Consider the following 20,640-nt stretch of genomic DNA (forward strand, 5'->3'; position numbering starts at 1 on the left):
GACACGGTGGGTTACACACAAACCTGGAATGAGACTGAGATTCATGAAAAACCACATGTGGATTAGAAAAACCACTAGGATCCTCAAATTTAACAGTGTCTTTATTATAGAGGTAAATATTGTTTCTAATTTTATGAATGCGTGTATTTTACATCTTACCCAGGACAACAGTTGAAAAATAGCGTTTTGCTAATACTGGCACGTTTACTGAAATGTTCATTAAGGTGTACTGTCCCTGCTAAAAAAAAAAAAAAAGTGAATACATAAAATAAATTATTTCAAGTTATGTTTTCCAGATCAAATGCACTGACACCTAGGTAACTTTTCATGCCCCAATATTTTACTAAAAATTCATAAATTTTGGGACGGCTCAGAGCAAGAGTATAATTTTTTTGCATTTATCTGAGGTCATCATTAGGTACATCCTGGGGGGAAGTACGTCTAAATTTCTCTTTCATTATTGGGCCAGATCCCAAAATGAACCCAGTTTCATGGAAAGACCAACTTAAAAAAAATGCAATTATTGAAAAATGCTGGTTTAGATGCTCCGGGCCATTATCGGGTTTCTTTCGGAGTTCGTACATATGTAGTGATGGTAGACTCAAACTTCCTGTTATTGTCTTCCGCTCACGTTTGACTACATAACTTCTGTTTTCTATGATTTTAATTGTGTTTACACATGCACAGATGTAAAAGATTAACCTGTACACGTACAAGAGGACATGGGAGTATCGGGGAGAAATCCAGTTGTGTTAATCTGATTTCTCGTAATCAGATTACTGCTGTTTCCTGATAAAACATATCAGATTATCCTGTTTACATGATCACTGGAATAATCTGATAACTCCAGAAAACAGATTACGATCAGAGTGTTAGAGTGGATGTAAACAGGCTCAGTGTTGTTTGTTGTTTTTAAATTGCTACTGCGGCGGAAACAGTTGCCCCCCCCCCCCCCCCCCCCCCCCGGAGACAAATAAAGGTCTTAAATTATGAATCTAAAAGTTCCCTACAATTAAGATGAAACTTAAAACTAAAAATTTAAACAAAATGAAAAACTGTTAAATCTTCTGGATTCAGTGTTTAAAAGTAATAATAAACAAGGCAGATTATTGTGTTTTTCCATTTTTCCGTCATTTATTGTCATGTAAAACTCCCAGATTGTGATTCTTTTATGTTTTTTTTTCACAGATGGACAAACCACGTGATGCGGTGATGCAGTTCATTCTTATTTTTCCAGGTTGATGTTCACTTAACGTCTGCTGATCAGTTTACAGGGCTCTGTCGATCAAAGACATTGATCATAGTTAAGGAGATGAAACACCCGCTTACAGAAACACTTCAGTGGGTTCAGTGGTTACCTTGGCGATCACCTGTGGCCTTGGGACCTGCAGCAAATCCGCCAGCTGGTTTCTGTGGGTCCGCACTGTGGGGATGTCATCCTCCCTGGAGAGGAAACCCAACATTTCACACCATTTAGTACATATTGAATGCATTTAACATCACAAAAACACGTTCAGTGTAGCTACGAACCAGTTAGTGTCACTAAGTATGGTCATGGCGTCGTCCAACACCTCTGGGTCGATAACATCATCGTACGTCAGCACCATTTCGTACATCTGACTCGCCGTGGTCTTTCTGATCTGTGGTTTTCAAACAGGATGTAAAAAAAATTAAAAATTAAAACAGGATGTAGGGTTTAGGTTGTAGCTGCTGTTTCACTGTACACAGTAAAATACAATAATCTGTCACACAACATGTCTTTCACATTTATATTAGAATAAAAAACATGTTTAAAAAATAAAGATAACAACAGGAAAATTAAAGAGTTGAAATATTATCGACTAATTATTTCCAGAAAGTTAATTCACTAACTCTAAACCAGAGAATCTGCAGGTTTGTGGAATAATTTAGGACTCTTAAGACATTTTTCAAGGGGCTTTTGGTCAGATTTAAGATAAGATAAGATAAGATAAATGCAACAATATACAACAAGCAACTGCAGAGAAAAGACAGGTAGAAAAGCCACAAACCAGTGAAAAATGAAATATAAAGAGAACAATAAGAAATTTGGTATTTACAGGGTGGGGAAGCAAAATTTACAATATTTTGAGGCAGGGATTGAAAGACAGTGTATGACCAATTAGTTTATTGAAAGTCATGAGAATTTATTTGCCACAAGAAAATGTACATATAGAAAATGTTTTTATTCTATGTGTCCTCCTTCTTTCTCAATAACTGCCTTCACACGCTTCCTGAAACTTGCGCAAGTGTTCCTCAAATATTCGGGTGACAACTTCTCCCATTCTTCTTTAATAGTATCTTCCAGACTTTCTCGTAATAGTTTTGCTCATAGTCATTCTCTTCTTTCCATTATAAACAGTCTTTATGGACACTCCAACTATTTTTGAAATCTCCTTTGGTGTGACGAGTGCATTCAGCAAATCACACACTCTTTGACGTTTGCTTTCTTGATTACTCATATGGGCAAAAGTTTCTGAAAAGGTATGGATAACAGTGTTAGGTATGATTATGACATCAATATATGTTTGGTTTCAAAACAATTGACGTAGTGCCTGCTGAGAAAAAATAACTAAATGTTCATTGTAAATTTTGCTTCCCCACCCTGTATATAAACATAGAATTTGAATTAAATATTATTTACATTCACAGAAAAAAATATTAGACCATCAAAAGTCATCAGAAACAATGGTTATGCAACTCAGTACTAACTCCTGTGTGTATCATGTGACTAAAACAGAATGAAAAGAAAACATGGAAAGCCTAAAAGCACTGTTTTTGTCAGTACAATGCCATAGCTCTTGATGTGAGAACTGAAATGATTTTGGTTATTATCAAGAAAACCATGGAAAATGGATAGATATCAGCTCTGAAATTAAACTCTCATGAGCTATTTTTGTTATTATCATTATATTTGTCCAAACAAATGTACTTTAAGTTGTACCAGGCATTAAAACAAACAAGAAATTGAAGAAAACAAGGGGTGGTTTAATGATTTTTTTCCGTGACTATACATATTTACATTGTGGTTGTACAATGCACATGGTGCGATATGAAGGGTTTAAGACTTTACATTCACAAAAATACCAGTACAAAAGGCCTCATAGTTATTTCCTTAAACCAGTTTCAATCCAGCTAATGTTACATTTCATTTCTCCATGAATGTTTCAGAAACTGGCGTTCAAGCTGTTGAAGCTCATACCTGAACTAGAACACTACTTACCAATTAAAAAAATTAGACAAAGATTTCCAAAGAAATATATTAATATCATTTATTGTGTTGGTGGAACATTTAAGACCTTTGAGTCTCAGATTATAGGTTTAATGAACATTGATTTAGTACAATCACACTGAAGACACTCCTCTCAAAACCATTACTTTGCCATAATTTAACAAAGAGAAGCAAAGAAAAATCTGGGTACCGACGAAGACTTCTCCTATTTTTTTTTTTACTGTAATTTCCTCTATTATTTATACTTTTTGGTCCATTTATTAGTAATTGTGAGTCCTTTTGCTTGTTTTGTTCTCATTTGACACGTTGTTCTTGATAAGCATGTGATACTTTTTAATACACACTTACATCATGCATTTATTCTTAGTTTTGATTTTGACTACTTTTTTTCCCCAATATTTTTGTCTTATCCAGCTTTATTCAAAGAGTACTTAAAAATAACCACAAAGGCCCCAAAAGAGCAACATTATAAAATACCTAAAAGTCATAAAATACCTAAAAATACAATAAAATACAGAGATACAGAGTTTACAAAATGTTACCGTGTCAGTGGATGCTTTCATCTTCCAACAGCATCCATTGACAGAACAATGGTGCATTCAGGTGCAAGTTGTAAACTTTATAATTTGCAGTACAATGCAACGTTCATGTACACCTCGTAAATTCAGAATTCTACCTTCAAATTAAAACAGAAAAGTTTTCTCATTTTTCATCATTTAAAATCAAACATCCTCCTATTCTTCTTTAGAATTTTTAATAATTAGATGCTAAGATTGTAACATGTCATTCATTTCTATATACAAACACATCTCCATGCTCCTCTGTGATTAATTGAAGAAGAAATATCTGAAAGGAGAATCTCTGTGTGCAAGAGAGTGTTTCACTATTCAGCAGGTTGATACATTTTACAAGGATTTTCCTCCATATTCTGGTTTTTGGACCATAAATCAGTTCGACTGCATTTATTTTAAATGATAGTTTTCTGGTGGTTTTATACATCTGCTGAGGGCTGCTGAGCGTTTCTGTCTTGTGAACTCACCACAGGGAAGGAATGGCAGAGTAGCATCAGCAGCTGGGACAAAACCTTCTTTCTCACATTACCCTGGAATTGGATTAGGCCACAAAACCTGGAAAACACCAATAAACACAGTCAATGCTGCCGTCTGTCTCCAAGCCTCCGGGGCTAAATGTATGTATCTATGGAGACTTACACAGATATACATGCACGGAGCTTGGAGATATCTTTGGACTTCTTGATCTCTTTGCAAAGAGTCAGAAGATCTACACAGAACTGATGACTGTGGAAACAAAAGTGGAAAAAAATGAGCTTTCACACATATCACACATACTTGGGGGGAAAAAAAAAAAAAAAAAAAAAAAAAAAAAAAAGCGGTGGCAACACTCACTTCTCTTGTGTGGTGAAAATTTCAAAGCAGCTGTTAGCAAGCATCTGGTTTAGCATCTTAAGGAAAGGAATAGCAACCCTGAAAAGAGAAACAGGTGTGTAACAGGTATCTATTCATTTTGAAATATTTATCCAACTGTGAAGAATCTTAAGATGGTCATATGATTATGCATTAAAACATAAAAGGGTCTTTAAAAAAGTAATATTTTGCTTTTTAAAAAAAAAAAAAAAAAAAAAAAAGAATTATGCATTTTAACACATTTCCCTGTGGTCTACATAAACTGTAAATGCTCTGCTTGGGTCTGAATTCTTCATTAATTCAACTCCACAGGTCCATCTTCAACTCTATTTCTGAGTAATGACACCAGAAAGATCATTTTGAGTGCTGGCCCTTTAAATGCAAATGAGCCACTTCACATCCCACCCCCTCCAGGTTATAGACTGTGCTTTCTGTCCCGTTCGGCCACTTGTGTTCGTTAATACAACCGACAACTGAATATTTTAAGTAATTGGCTCAAAGTTTGGACATATTTTCAGTTTTTACTACAACCGCTGCTGCTGAAAAAACAATTATGTCGTACTCGGAAAAATGTTTGCTGGAAGTCTTGACCTTATATGTGCAATATCGTGACGTAACTACTTATAGACGTAACAAATTAAGAAGGAATTAAAACTGATTGTAGAAATCCACTCAATTTTTGCTGGAATGAATATAAACAGGTTTGCAGCACCTGGAGGGTTCGAATTCAAACTTTTTGAACTGTTAGGGTCCAAATACACAAATAAATGAAAAGTAAAATATGACCCTTTTAAGGGGTGTATCACTCACTGAATACAGTATAAAGTTCATTGTTCACAAGTATCTGTATTATGGAATCATCAAGTCTTCTTCAAACTAAAGCCTACGCAGTTATTTTAAGTCAAAATAACATTGTGTCTTATAATCTTTATGTGCTGAATCAGCTGATAGTTTACATTATAGCTCTGTTAGCTTAGCTCTGATTTTAGACAAAAAACAGCCACTGTAAAACCACTAATCACCTCTGCTTTCTGTTTCTGTCTTTTGAGTTGTCAATAACTGAACTAAAGATCTGTTTGGAATCGAACAAACAAGGTCAGAACTGTCAGTTTAGTCTGAACTGTGGATCAACAAACGGTAATTTAGCAAAAAATAATAACATTCCATAATAACTTTTTCCCTTCATAATCAAACTCACTCATGTAGAAGGAATAGTGACATTTCATCATCAAACTCCATTCTTTTCATTTAGAGCTGAGTCCAGTGGTGAAAACAACAACAGTGCTTCTAACTTTTATCACCTTGTCAATTCGTTTGACTCTAAAAGTTGTTTTTTATGCTGCCTTCATGTGCTGTCGGGAAGATGATCCTTTCCACTTGTGAATTTGAAATGACCAGTGCGTTGCGTTCAGGTACTTTTGTTGTTGGAGTGAAATTAAAAATGGCTGACACAATTTATTGTGACCTGCTACTGGGTAAAACAGTTTTGCAAACTCCATCCTTTCTTTTATTTTATAAAATTATTTTTTGCAAATTGTGTATACTATAAATGTGCATAATCATCAGCTGACAGCAGCAGAATGTTAATAAAAAAGTGTTTATCGTTCGCAATTAATCCCTCGCTCTATCTGCCATGTTGAAAAGTTCAACAGATATTTTCACCTCAGCAACTCGTGTATCAACATTTTTTCCCAGTTCCATAATTCCCATAGCACATGAAGGCAGCATTTGTGGTTCTCATCCCATTTTGTCACTTTCTTTGGTCGAAAGCCCTGTGGCGTCAGTTTTCCTCACCATGAGAGACCAGCAGAGTGACTCACTACTCCCCCTAGTGGTCACATAAATCCCAGGACCGTCGGTATGAATAGATTTAATTCACATTTCTATAATCCAATACATTGGCATCTTTGGCACAACTTCAGATCTCTATATCCTCTTGAGACCGAGGAAAGTGAAAATTCTTAGTTTTTCACCTTAAACAATTGTCTTGATTGGAAACTGCATAATGCAACAGTTTTTTCAGATACATTTTTAAAATTCTATTTATTTATTTATTTATTTTTTAATGGAATGTCCTTTGCAATGGATAGCATTTTTAAAGGTGGGGTAAGAGATCCTGGAAAAACAGTTCGAGCAAGCTACATTTTGAAAATACACAATTCAAAAGTCCAAACCCCTTTCTTCAGACTTCCCCCCGAAGCCACGCCTCCAGAGTACCAGAACGTGCAATGCTTGTTTCCGAGGTTAAAATGCTCTGGGAAAACATCTCCTACCCTACCTTTGAATAAAACTGCCGAACTTTTGTCCCCTACAGAGGACAAAATGTATTGCTAGGTCTCTGGTTCTAACCCCTCTAATGATAACACTGGGTTACAAAAAAATGTTTTTTGCAAGTTGTCCAGGTTTTTTCAACTGAATTAGGACCATTTTGCACCGCTAAATCCAAAAATGACATCTGTTTTTCTCAATCAGGTCAGGTTTTTTTGCTAATTTGATTTTGAAAAATATGATCTTCTCAAAAAATAAAATAATTAATACCAAAATAAAATAAGCACACTTTATGAAACTTGTGACTTGATTCCTGTTAGGTACAATGGTGTATTCACCGCAGATGTAGCAGAATACATCAGGCTTATTTTTGCAAGATCTTCTAGTCGAAGCCATTTCATTCACCTGTTATATTAAAAAAAATATTAATCATAAATTGGCAAAAGTAAAATCTTCAGAACTCGTTTATTGCAAGAAATATGAAAGAATTTTGTATCATATGATGTGAAAATGCCCATAAATGTAAGCAAAAATGTTAAAAAGCCAATATGTAGCATAGTTCAGAAAGTTGACCTGATTGAGCAAAATTAATGTGATTTTTGGATTCAGCACACCAAAATGATCCTAAATCAGCTCAAAAAACTTAAACAATAAATTTGTTGTTGACCAGTGTAATTTTAGGCCATTATGTAATCACTGAAAGTAAAAATACGACATACAGCCCTGCAAGTTACAGATAAATCACTGTAAAGGTACAAAAAATGGGTGTATTTGTACCTGTCATTGCGTAGATTGTCTCTGAAAATGCTCAGCAGCGTATCGCCAAACTGCGTCAGAGCGACACTGTTGTGCTGGATCCCTTTCAGATGATCAAACAATGACTGGGAGGAAAAATGCACCTGGACGGAAAAATTGGAGAGGATTATTTAATGTGGAGCGGCAGTAGCTCCAAGGTTAGGAGAGTGGACTCGGTGTCAATGTCAGTCTGCACTAAGATGGTGTTTATTTAACACTTGCGCTGTTTTTACAAAAGAAATATTAAGAAAAAGACATACAGTACAGAAGGATATATGCTTTTAATAAATGTCATACTGTTATAAAGTGCAACCAAAACACAACACTGATCAACAGAACTAAACTATAATGAACATTCCTGTGGTTATTACTGATGAGTGTGAACCTGAGGGGCCTGGAAAGAAAAACTACAGCTGATTATATCAACAGTCTGCGGGAAAAAAAAACATGACACACAGCAACACAACACAAACAAAGTCACATCTAATCCCGTTTACACACATAAGGGCTCATTTACGCTCTACGTTAACGACGCAGATGGATACGGACGGAGTGTTCTGTCAGTCCTCTGCGTACAATACGTGCATAATTTTGTCAGTTTTCCAAGAGTTTGCGAATCAGAATACAGAGGAGTACCACTGGAAACCATGGAGGCAGTACTGAAATTTGAAAAGTATAATTTCCAGAAATAGCAAAACTTTTAAAAGAGCGACTGTGTGAGTCAAAAAAGTACTGACATATTTATGACAACTACCTTTAATAATCTCAACATTGGTATCCACATTAGTAAAACCTTCTCTGTCATTGCCATGTTTATTATTGACTTTCTTCTTTTTCTTCTCAAAAAATGTACTCTTCTTTATGGTTTTCGGCCAGTATAGTAATTAAAAGCAGCGGGTATCCAACATCTGACTTTAAATTTGAACATACGCTATATGAACAAAAGTGTTGGGACACAATGAATTCAGGTGTTTCTTTTCTAACAGGGGTCTGGGATACAAAACAATACTGAAAAATGTCAAAATATAGTTTTATATTGGGATAAATGTCATTGCATTAGAAAGTTTGGTTTAGATTATTATCTTTGCTTCCAAAATACCTCAGAAATTGTTTTTACTTAATTTCTCTCAACATTGATTTTGTTTTTTGCCTTTTAAATGTTCTATCTAAATGTTATACCTAAAATTTTTTCATGCTCTGATTGTAAATAATAGTTTTCTACCACAACTAACCATCTAGTTTCTTCACATCTCACTGAGGAAGAAAACTCTTCCATTAAACTTAAAAAGGAAATATTGATGTTTATAAACTATATGGACAAAAGTATTGGGACACATCATGGCTACAGGTGTAAGATGTCCTGTTCATGATGATTTGAGATATAAACATCAATATTTCCTTAAACTTTAATGGGAGATTTTTTAAGTAATTAAGTAAAAACCATCTCTGAGGAATTCTGGAAGCAAAGATAACAATTTAAACTAAACTAACCAATGCAATGATATTTATCTACATATATGACATTTGTCATTATTGTTTTGTATCCTAGACCCCCGATACGGGGTTTCTGCAGGAATCAGCAAATCTAATTTAATGCTTTTTAATGCCACTTTAAACACATTTAATGCTCACGTCCAACTGCAGATACAGTTTTATATATAGTTTTATGACGGTTCTGAATAGTTCCTCCTCCAATCACTTCTGCTGAAACTTGCTTTTTCTCATTTTTTCGACATTTGCTAATATTCCCTCTGCTCTTTCACCACAGCATGAGCACGCTCACAGCATGCTGCATTCCAAGCATCCGGTGTTGTGACTTGGTGTATCAGCCATAAACAATAATCAATTAAAGGGTTCCATCCATCAATCATCACAATATACTTTCGATCAAAATTATTAAATGTTTATAAAATCAAAATAAATCATGAATAACAATGCTTTTTTTCCATCAAGTATATTTAATTTTTAATGGCTCTGGACATTAAATTTAATGCTTTTTAATGCCATTTAAGACCTTAATTTTCACAAAATCTATTCAATGACTTTTAATGCATTTTTATGACCTGCAGAAACCCTGTGTTAGAAAAGAAACACCTGAATTCAACGTGTCCCAATACTTTTGTCTATATAGTGCATATTGATTCGTCATTTATCATGATAAATATGGAACTGACCTATCTCCTTTGTCTCAATATCATTTTTCCTTTATTTCAAAGTTGAAATAGATGCCAAATGTGTACACTAATACCACCTGCAGTTTTTACGGAGTTTCTGTTGTGTAATCGCCTGTTTTGCCTGTTTGTCTGCATGATCGGTGAACTTCGCAAACGGACATGAAGGCAGTTCCTGGAAAGTAAGTTAAGCTTCGCCTCTCTGGCCTGTGTGAATATGTGCATGTGGTGTGAGAATGGTAATCATTGGCCCGTGTGTCGATGCAGTTCTGGCTCGGTTTCTGGCCTGCAACCCGGTACAAACATATCAGTCCTTCTGGTCTCTGAGGATCTATCTGTGGCAACGAAAGGTAAGAGCGGGCCAGAGCCAGGTCGCCTCTAAGGTTTACAGCCGTCCTGGAGCAGGAGTTACACTTAATGACTTCAGAGGCTATTTTTCTTCATCATAACAAGGTAAAAATTACAAGTTAAAAAATACTCACAACTCTCACAATCATCATGAGAGGGTGGAACCACTGAAGCATTTTGCTTTACAGGTTAGGTGGAGGTGGGGGGGGCTTGATCAACCCCAGTTTGGGGCCCCAGCTGAGCTCCAGAGCGATATTGAGCAAGAGGTCAAGAGTGGAAAGCAGCAGACGTGACTTTAAAATGTTATTTAGAGCTGCATTTCAAAGACAGAAATGATGGAAACTTTAACTTGCCAATACCTCAAGGGAGCCTTCACATCGATTTGTTCCGCACAAGTCCAGATCAATGCTCACAGATCAGGTGTTGCCAGAGTTTGTCTTTTGCATTTAGTGGGTGGAGGCGAGTCACAGCGACAGCCTGATGGATGTGAGTTTAAAATCTGATAGAAAGTCAAGGATTCTGCAGAGTAAGGGGCTACGGCATAGAGCACGGGTGCCAAACATAAGACCCCGTGGGCAAAACCGGCCCGCCAAAGGGTCCAACCCGACCCACAGGACGAAATTTTTTAAATGTAAAAATATTATATGCATCTAAAGTGGGTCAGACAGGACAATACTATCATGAAAGAAAGCTAAAAAAAAAAAATGTTGACATTTACAAACATCCTATCCCACTAAATGTGAATAACTTGAACAAATGCGAACAAATGAAACGTCTCAGAGAAATTAGGGTAAATTTAACAATATTCGGTCTGTTACTAAATGTTTTGTGTATTTGTAGATTAGGGCTGAAAGATATATCGTTATCGTATCGATATCTAGATATGAACATTCAAGATATTAATATCGAAAAAGCAACGATATAACGATATAGATTTCTGCAGTAAAAAAACATTTCTGCAGTAAAATGTTTGATTGTAATTTCTTTATTTGTACTTTATGTTAATGTCGATGACTGGCAGTGAGTTCTTATAAATAAACTGCACTTTCCACATTCTTTTGTGTCATGATGTTTGTATTTTTCTGATAAATGCTTGGTTTTCACCAAACCCGTAGTCATATCGTTTCGTATGAGATATCTGGCTTGAATATAGAGGTATGAAATTTTGTCCATATCGTTCAGCCCTATTGTAGATCCACTGTGATCTGTAAGTTGTAATGCACATAAACTGAGGCATAAAATTGTTAAAATTACAGCAATTTTTCTAAATAACTGAGGTCGTTTATATTATTCACATATTTAAAGAAACTTTGTAGAAGTAAACACTTTCATGACGTCATTTTACTTATTACAGTGTTATTATTTTACTGGTCCGGCCCACTTCAGACCATATTGGGCTGAATGTGACCCCTGAACTAAAATGAGTTTGACACCCCTGGTATAGAGGATAAAACACCTACTAGATAAGACAGATGGCTCCCTCTGTTGGACAAATTCATCCTAACTAATAACACAGGGTTCCTACAGGTTTCTATTAAATTTAAGACATTTTTAAGACCTTTTTAAGACTACTTAGAACAGAATTTAATGCCTACTTCACAGCCTATTTCATGTCCATACTGGCAAAAATGTGTGACTCCAAGAATTAGGAAAATGTATTTATTTACTCCAACGCCTTGATTCCCACCGGGGGCTCCAAAGTTAGCAATAATTGGTTCTTAATTTCAATATAAATTGTTGTGTTGGAACGGGTGAAACTGAGTCGACTAACGTTACTTTCTTTGCAGTTTGGACACATTCAACCACAATACAGAGAACAAGTTTATGGCAACATAACTTAAGACTTACCATATCAAATTTAAAAACTTTTCACGACATTTTTAAGGTATTAAATACAGATTTGTAAATTCATTCATTCATTTTAAGAATATTTTAAGCCTCTGCAGGAACCCTGATAACAAGGGTTTGTAGTTTGACCTTGAGTTTACCTCCCCATCAGCAGAAGCTAAAAGGTTAAACTAATTTAACACTACTTTTTTTACAGTGGTTTGTGATCTGAAGTGCTTTTCCACAGTGAAACAGCTCAGTTTTCTCCCTGAATAACATCCCTACGTGTCACCTCTAATGTTCTGAAGTGACTGTATCACACATGGTCTTGAGTATACAGTATGGCATGTTGTCTATTCTGTAATTAATAACATGTCAGCACTTTTAAGAGCAAAACAAATGCATCTCTTATTACTGACTGAGCTCCTTATGTTCTCATTTTAGCTTCCATCATAAGAAAAACTACTTATGTAAAACTATGCATGGACCAATGCAGTGATTCAATATCATAGATGAACATAAAAACAGAACAGGAACAAAGAAAGGGGAAAAAATAGTAATAAAGTTCTGTTTTTTAACATGGTTGAAGGAAATTAAATATACAGGGTTTTAGGTGTAAATAAGCCATGTCATGTCAGTCAAATTAATGTAAAATCATTGTGGCTTTGCCTTTTCCCAGATCCAGGTCCCTGGTATGGACCTCTTAAGCATAATGGTCCAAACCTGTTGCATTTTTTTTTCTCTTTTTTTTCAAAACTTTTCTTGACGAAGGGCCCACAAAATCCAGTTAACATCATCTGCTTGTCTAAAAGTCTTCTACAACTCAGGAAAGTTGAGTATTGTCTATTTTCCACAATTTTATTCTAGTACTCCACTACATTACCGAAGCAATTATTGTACTTTTACTCCTCTGCATAGCTTTAGTTATGAGCACCATTTAAAAATTATAATTTTCTATTCCATTCCTGTCCAGTGAAAATTACAGATTTAAAACCATTTCAAGTGTGTGATCTTTGAATGTTTGTGATGATATTTATGGGTTGAGTATTGTTTCAGAATAGAAACAAGGCGACAATGAAGCGACACACATATAATGAACTTACAGAATATGCTGGAATGTTCTAAACTGTCAACAGAGTGCAAATATTATATATAAAATAGTTAAAATGAGATCAACTTTGAACATGTATAGCAGTAAAATACAACATACACCTTAATGGGGCAGCAGTGAATTCAAAAAACATGATATATAGTAATTAAATACTGACATAGATTATTTTTTTTTCACACTAACTACATATATGTTTACTAATAGTATTTACACACTTTTGCATAAGTAAGGTTCTCAGGTTATAGTTTATGTTCATTCAGTCATCATCCATAATAGAAAATACAAACAATGAGGCTAATTTTATGTCAACCGACTGAATTATGTTGAGACTGAATAGACTTAGGTAAAAGCTAAATGCTTTTAGATTCAAATCTAAATCAGTTTTTAGGATACCGATCAAAATAGCAAAATCATTCCTGCTTCTTTCCATCAAAAATATCGTTCCAAACGGTCAGTGTATCTTTTGGTAATTGGATTTTCTTTTCAGAAGCAGAAGAAAAACTAGTGGTTAGTGATTGTTGTTTTTAAAATAGAAGAATTAAGATTTAATTTCAAGGCCTTTTTCTTTTTCAGTGTCAGAACAAATAAACCATGTTTAAAAATCATATTGATTTTTGTTTTTCTCTTTCTAATAACAAAAAAGAAAGCTACAACCTGAAAAAAAAGGAAAAAAATGGACCAGAAACGCCTGTTTTTTTCATTTTCTGAGCATGTCTGAGGTCTGTCTACGATGTCCAGATTTCATACGAACAGGAAGATTTGTACAAACCCATCATTCGTAAGAATCTTTGTGACCTTAGGCATTAGTGCTCTGTCCTTGAAAATGACAACATCCGGTCTCAGAAAATGAAAAAAAAAAAAAAAAGAAACAGGCGTTTTTGGTCCGTTTTTCCACCTCTGTCAGGTAGTAACTTTCTTTTTTGTTATTAGAAATAGAAAAAAAAAAAAAATCAATCCATTTTTTAAAAATTTGGTTTATCGGTTTTGACACTAAAAAAGAAAAATGCCTTGAAATTCTGTTTTAATCCCTCTATTTTAAAATGAAATCATTTAACCACTAGTTTTTCTTTGTTTCTGAGAAGAAAATCCAATTACCAAAAGATACACTGACCACAAACCAATGCTTTAAAAACCATTAATGAATTGCATATCTTTAAATTTACATTCATGTCATTCTATAATTTAACCCCAATAACAGAAACACATCTTTTTATACATTTGACTGCAGAACATTTACCTCCACGGTCTGATATTAATACTTTTACTTCAGTTAATGACCTGAATAGTTCTTCCATCAAAAGCTGCCAGATTTTAACTGCTGCTGCAATTTTGTAACACTGGATTTCCACCACAGATGACCTACCGTGGACTCGGTGATCCCTCCCACAGACACAGTGAGCCCCAGCAGGGTGTGGTACTGATACTGAGTCAGTCCCAGCAGCTGGGTGATGTACTGGAAAGCCTGGGATGGAGCGTTCCAGTTCAGACTGGCTGTGGTCTCACTGAAAAAACAGTCACTGAATTAAAGAACCATAAATGTAACAGTTTAGTCTGGGATAAACTCATTTTTCACATCTATGTTTATCAGACTAAGTAGCTAAAAGGTTGGTGTTGAATAACTCCACAGTTACGAGTGACAGAACTTTAAACCATGAAGACCCAAATAGCCACTGGTGACCACAGGCATTTACTGATCTAAAATGTCTAATATCTTCTGATCCACTAAACCTATCAATACATATAAATAATTTAGGTAAAATGCAGTTTGTCGTCTTTTCATGGTCATCAGATATGACCCATTTGGACGTTCAGAGGCTCCGTAGTGAACGTGGAAACACCGTCATCTTCTACAACGCTGGTCCACCAGTAAAACCCATGGAGTTTGATAAATGATAGTGGATGGAGACACTTGTTTTACATTCAGTTCTTGATATCTGTGTTGAAAAAGTCAATTTTTCTCTGTTTTAGATATAATAACCCTCAACTTTAATCTGAAGTTTTATGAACATCTACACGATCAGTAAAAGAAATATGTGAAACTACCTGATTTCCACTGAAAAAACGCAAAATACAGAGGATAATATTATAATAAATGGTGACAAATCACTTAAAAAGGATTAAATCAACAGAAAAATTCATTTGGGAACTGCCACAAACGTAGCACTGGGTCCTTATGTGTTAAGAGCAGGACTGACTCACGGTGGAAAAATGCTCAACAGCTCCTCCCGGTGAGGGATGTGAGGTACCGCAGGCTCTGTGCTGTGCAGGAGGCGAAGGAAGATGTTTCCAGCGTGTGCTCGGTATCGGTCGATCTTCTCTGCCGCCTGCTGGACCAGGCAGCACATCATACACTTAACCCTGCATTCAGAACAGCACAGGTCAGGCAGTGTAGACATAAAGACGACAACTGTTTTTACCCCAGCATTTCCTCTGTTGTCATTTGGCATTGATGCACCACCACAGAGAAAAGAACACCACTGCAACATTTTAATTTATCTTTAATGTGATCTATAAATAAAGCATTTGTAGTCCTGCTGAACACTTTACCCCCATTGTCATATGTTTGATGCTACTTTTTTGCACTTTAATTTTGCATTTGTGTTTCTATGTCTACCTGAATGATGCGTCAACTTCTATCTCATTGTGTTTTTTATACAATGACAATAAAGTATTGAATTTATAGTCCCCGAGTTCTGACAGACTTTGGAAAAACGGCATTTTCCTGCCATCCACCATGAAATTACCTGTAAAAAAAACTCAAACTACAAACATTCATCTCTGTTAATGATTTTAAAAGTATCACGGAGAATGCCATGAAGGAGGAATGTCACTATTTTTCTTGAGGCCATCATGGTTGAATAATTATTGTTCTGTTTTAAGGTTCATTGTGTATCATGTATGTGTTTTATATACTTTTGACTTTATATGGCTGCTACCTTGACCAGGTATCCCTTGCAAAAGAGATTCCTAATCTCAATGGGACTTCCTGGTTAAATAAAGGTAAATAAAATAAATAAATAATATGGTGCAGAATAAACCATTAATAAGTGCTTTGTAAAACTAAAGCTGTTACTGCCACAAATGACCATGTGAATATGCAACTGCTTAATGGTGAACATGTTCGAGTTTTCAGCCACTCACAGGTTTGGTGAGAGGATTTCCGGGTTGCTGGCGGCCACCAGCAGAGTCACGTCCATCAGACTTGTCATCGCCGCCTCTCTCACCCTGAGCAAAATGAACAACAAAATAAGGATTATGCACTTCCAGTTGGCTTTAATGTAACTTTATCTGGTCATCCTCACCCCTATCTATTACACCTGGCACACAGACACATATAACCATTAAAAGATTAGATTTCGGCGTTGCTGCATTTGACAGTTTTGTAAGCAAATGAACCCTTGTGGCTTCAGGACATGTTTTGTTTATGTGAATGGTATTTGATTCATTCTTTAAAAGGTCATGCCCTAAAACGTGGGTGTCAAACTCATCTTAGTTTAGAGGCCACATACAGCCGTATGTGATCTGAAGTGGGCCAGAAAATCAAAATATCAAATAGGTATACTAACAGTTATATAATAATTCTAAATTTTCACTTAGTTTTAGTACGAAAATACTTTCACACTACACTAAAATAATATAATCACTGTATATTGTATATTTTGAAACTTTATCGTATTTGTCTATTCTCTATCTTACTTATTTATTTTTTTACTGCATGCTTCTTACCTACTCCATGTTCTATGTATGCACCAAACCACTGAAGCAAACTCCTAGTAATGTGAACCCTGTTTACTTACATGGCAATAAACACAATTCTGATCTTCTGATTCTGATCTGATAACCTGAACAGCTATGTACAACCTGACATTTCTTAAGAAAAATAAGTGCAATTTCAACATTGTGTCAGCTTGTTATCAACAAAACTTACAGATCACAGTGAATCTATTGTTTTGTTAAAATGTAACTTATTTTGTCTAAAAACACTGCAGGTTTTTCATGAGTTCAAACTAAACATGGTGAAGCAGCTTTTAGCTGATATGCTGCACACATTTGGAACAAGCTACTGACTGAACTGAAATAAGCCCCAAATGTGAACATTTTTAAATCCAGGTTAAAAACCTTCCTCTTTTCATGTGCTTATGAGTAAACTCTTTTCAATCTTGTCTTTTAAATGCACTTTTTTGATTTTAATGTCTTGTTTTACTCTATTTTAATTTTAATGTAGGATTTTAATATAATTAATGTCTTTCTTTTATTCTGTGAATGCATAAAATCATGTTTCATCTCTGATGATTTTAATGTCTTTTTTCCCTTTTGATTTTAATGTAATATCAATGTCTTGCTTTTTTTTTTTCCTTCTGCGATTTTTTATGCCTCTGTAAAGCATTTTGAGTTACCTTGTGTATGAATAGTGCTATACAGATAAACTTGCCTTGCCATATTTGTTCAGATTACTCACATTTTATTATGAGGATAGTTTATACACATAAATATTTTCATAATGCAATTTGACACCCTTGACTGTATCTTCAGTGCAATTTTTTTCATTTTGCAAATTCATCCTGTGGGCTCAGTTGGAACCTTTGGCAGGCCGGTTTTGGCCCGGGGCCCTATGTTTGACAACCCTGCCTTAAAACATGCACCTAGTTGGAAGTCTTAGTTACTGAGAAATGAAGGTGAAAAAGTGAGATAAGTGTTTGTCTAGGTGTAGGCTGAGGAGACAAAAGGACAAGTGTTGCATGTGAAAGAAAATAGGCGAGATAAGGACGTGTAAACAAAGTAGGAAAGGCTGAAGTGAAAGAATGAAGGAAAGAAAAGAAGAAAAAGATTATTAGACAGCATGAAAGAAGCAGCCCATCCCATGTTGTGAGGACAGGTGACAAGACGGGTGACATTCCTGCTGCGTAGGTAAGCATGGCTAGAGGCTACTACTGCCACACTCATGAATGCTGTGTCTTCATGTCCCCAGGTGGAGGGTCAGACCAACACCGGAACACTGGCCTTCTGAAAACCTTAAGGTGTTTATGGGCTGTGCGTGAATGTTCATGTGTGTATTTACATGTATGTGTCGATGAGGAAGTGAACTCACCAGGCGCCCACGTCCCCTCGGCTGTCGGTTGTGTAGTCATTCATGCTGTCGAGCAACGTGCCGTAAACTTCGGATACATTTTCGGAGCAAAGAACAGAGTCTGGGGATCCGTGGGTGTCAACGCCAGCGGTCACACACACTCTATAAATTAAAAAAATAAAGAATAACAACAATAAAAACACAAACGGAGATCACACGAACTGAGAAAACGATTAAAATAATACCACAGTTTAGCTTCGTCCCAGCATTTTGGCCTTTCATCCGCATGCAAATAACTTTTAGGTCACTGAAAACTATGCAGGAATAAGAGATCTGCATTGTTGTTGTGTGAACAGGAAACGTTTTGTAACATCAGAGGGTGCATCATTATACTCTGCTATGTCTTCTTTTACAACCAGGATCTAAAACTTCCCTCTATATCCTCTGTATCTGGCTGATGATGCAAATAAGAAACTGTTTTATCTTTCTTGTGGTTTCTATCCTCCTTGCGAGAAGGAAACAAGGGTGATTTAAAAAAAGAGCTAGGATGTCACTGCAATTGGACTCATAAGATTCTCCCGGCCATGTTTTCCTGGGTTTCGCCAACTTCATATGCAGTTTGATACGTGAATACAGATATTTTCTTAGTGTTTGTGCACAAGAAGGGCAAACTCTTAATTCCTTTTGTCATAAATCTTGTATATGTGTGGACTATGGCTTAGAATTTTCTAGGAAACAAAGGGGTGGACATGTCATTCAGGTCCTGCAGGTGTAGGTAGGTGGTTGTTTAGTTTACTTTTACAATCTACATAACTACGCAGTTACGTTAGCAGACAGATGAGACAAAGACGGAAGTGTGGAAGGCATCAGACACCGATAAATACAGTCAGAAAAAATAAATAAACACAACACATTCTCTTAGTAGATCCTTAAAAATATATCACTAGCCTCATCACATAACACACTATATGGACAAAAGTCTTGGGACATGTTGAATTCAGGTGTTTCTTTTCTAACAGGGGTCTGGGATACAAAACAGTGATGGCAAATGTCATAATAAAGTGTTAAATTGTGATAAATATCATATTAATTATTAATATTGATGTTTTTATCTCAACTCAGCAAGAAAAGGACATCTTACAGCTGTAGACATGATGTGTCCCAATATTTTTGTCCATGTAGTTTATAAACATCAAATTGTGGTAAATATTTAATGGGAGATTTTTCTTCCCAAGTGAAATGTGAAAAAAGTAGATGGTTAGTTGTCAGAGCATGAAAAAATGTTAAAAATTTAAAGGCAGAACGTTTAAAACTAGAAAAGCACTTGGAGAGAGCAGACCTCCACCAAGGCAGATCAGTCCCCCCCCCCCCAACCGATCACCACCAAAATTTAATAATTTGGTCCTTGTGCCAGTATCAACATTTCCTGAAATTTTCATCCAAATCCGTCCATAACATTTTGGGTTATCTTGCACACAGACAGACAGACAGACAAACCAACGCTGGCAAAAGGAGGTGGCAGAGGTAATCATAGTCACTGATAAAAAAAAATAACAAAATCAAAGTTGAGATAAATTAAATAAAAACAATCTCTGAGGCATTTTGGAAGCAAAGATATCAATTTAAACCAAATTAACCAATGAAATGACATTTATCATAATACAACACTGTATTCTGACATTTGTCATTATTGTTTTGTATCCCAGACTACTGTTAGAAAAGAAAACACCTGAATTCAACGTGTCCCAATACTTTTGTCCATATAGTGTATTATGCTGTGAGGCTAATTATATTCATATACTCACTGAGCAATTGCTCTGACTGCATCTCTCCTCGCTTCAGGAAAACTTCCTTCCTTCTGGCTAACAGTGCACATCTGCTGGAGGCCTTCCAGGATCTAACACACACACACACACACACACGCACACACACACACACACACACACACACACACACACACATACATACACACACAAAACCACAACATGCTTTTATGCTGAAGCAGGAAGATGTCAAATGGCTAGAAAATGTGTGAGCCCGCTAACACACCTGCTTCATTTTGCTATGGATCACAAATCTTGGCAAAGATCCGAGAGCGAGGGCAGATCCACAGCGTGTGAGCATCTGTGGACTGTTCAGCCCTTCAGTGTACTGGGACACGAGGACATCTGCACGTATACACGGAGAAATGCCATGTGAACATTACAGTCAAAGTTACAGTAAAACTAGTGGACGCAGAGACTTATATTCAACTCACCCTGCATTTGTGGGTCGGCCTGGCCCGGTTGGATCTGGTAGTACTCCTCACACAACGCAGACAAGGCTGAAACAACGGCGGTCTGAAAATACAGAAGGGAAATCAGTCAGCTCCAAAACAG

At 36.0% G+C, this 20,640-nt stretch overlaps 1 protein-coding gene across 1 annotated transcript in view; it reads right to left on the bottom strand.

Moving 5' to 3' along the window:
- Positions 1-1,169: 1,169 nt before the first annotated feature.
- The window catches only part of tbcd (tubulin folding cofactor D), a 45,209-nt gene continuing 25,738 nt past the window's right edge, over positions 1,170-20,640 (bottom strand). The window contains exons 26-39 of the mRNA XM_030140605.1: positions 20,520-20,601; positions 20,312-20,430; positions 20,068-20,159; positions 18,284-18,424; positions 16,336-16,419; positions 15,394-15,552; positions 14,558-14,696; positions 7,720-7,841; positions 4,657-4,734; positions 4,462-4,548; positions 4,290-4,377; positions 1,531-1,640; positions 1,359-1,443; positions 1,170-1,278 (exon numbers count right to left, since the gene is read on the bottom strand). Coding sequence (XP_029996465.1) covers positions 1,264-1,278; positions 1,359-1,443; positions 1,531-1,640; positions 4,290-4,377; positions 4,462-4,548; positions 4,657-4,734; positions 7,720-7,841; positions 14,558-14,696; positions 15,394-15,552; positions 16,336-16,419; positions 18,284-18,424; positions 20,068-20,159; positions 20,312-20,430; positions 20,520-20,601 — 1,401 coding nt within the window. The 3' untranslated portion in view covers positions 1,170-1,263. The remainder of the gene's footprint in view (positions 1,279-1,358; positions 1,444-1,530; positions 1,641-4,289; positions 4,378-4,461; positions 4,549-4,656; positions 4,735-7,719; positions 7,842-14,557; positions 14,697-15,393; positions 15,553-16,335; positions 16,420-18,283; positions 18,425-20,067; positions 20,160-20,311; positions 20,431-20,519; positions 20,602-20,640) is intronic.

The sequence above is a fragment of the Sphaeramia orbicularis genome, chromosome 8 (assembly GCF_902148855.1).
Source record: "Sphaeramia orbicularis chromosome 8, fSphaOr1.1, whole genome shotgun sequence".
NCBI lineage: Eukaryota > Metazoa > Chordata > Actinopteri > Kurtiformes > Apogonidae > Sphaeramia > Sphaeramia orbicularis.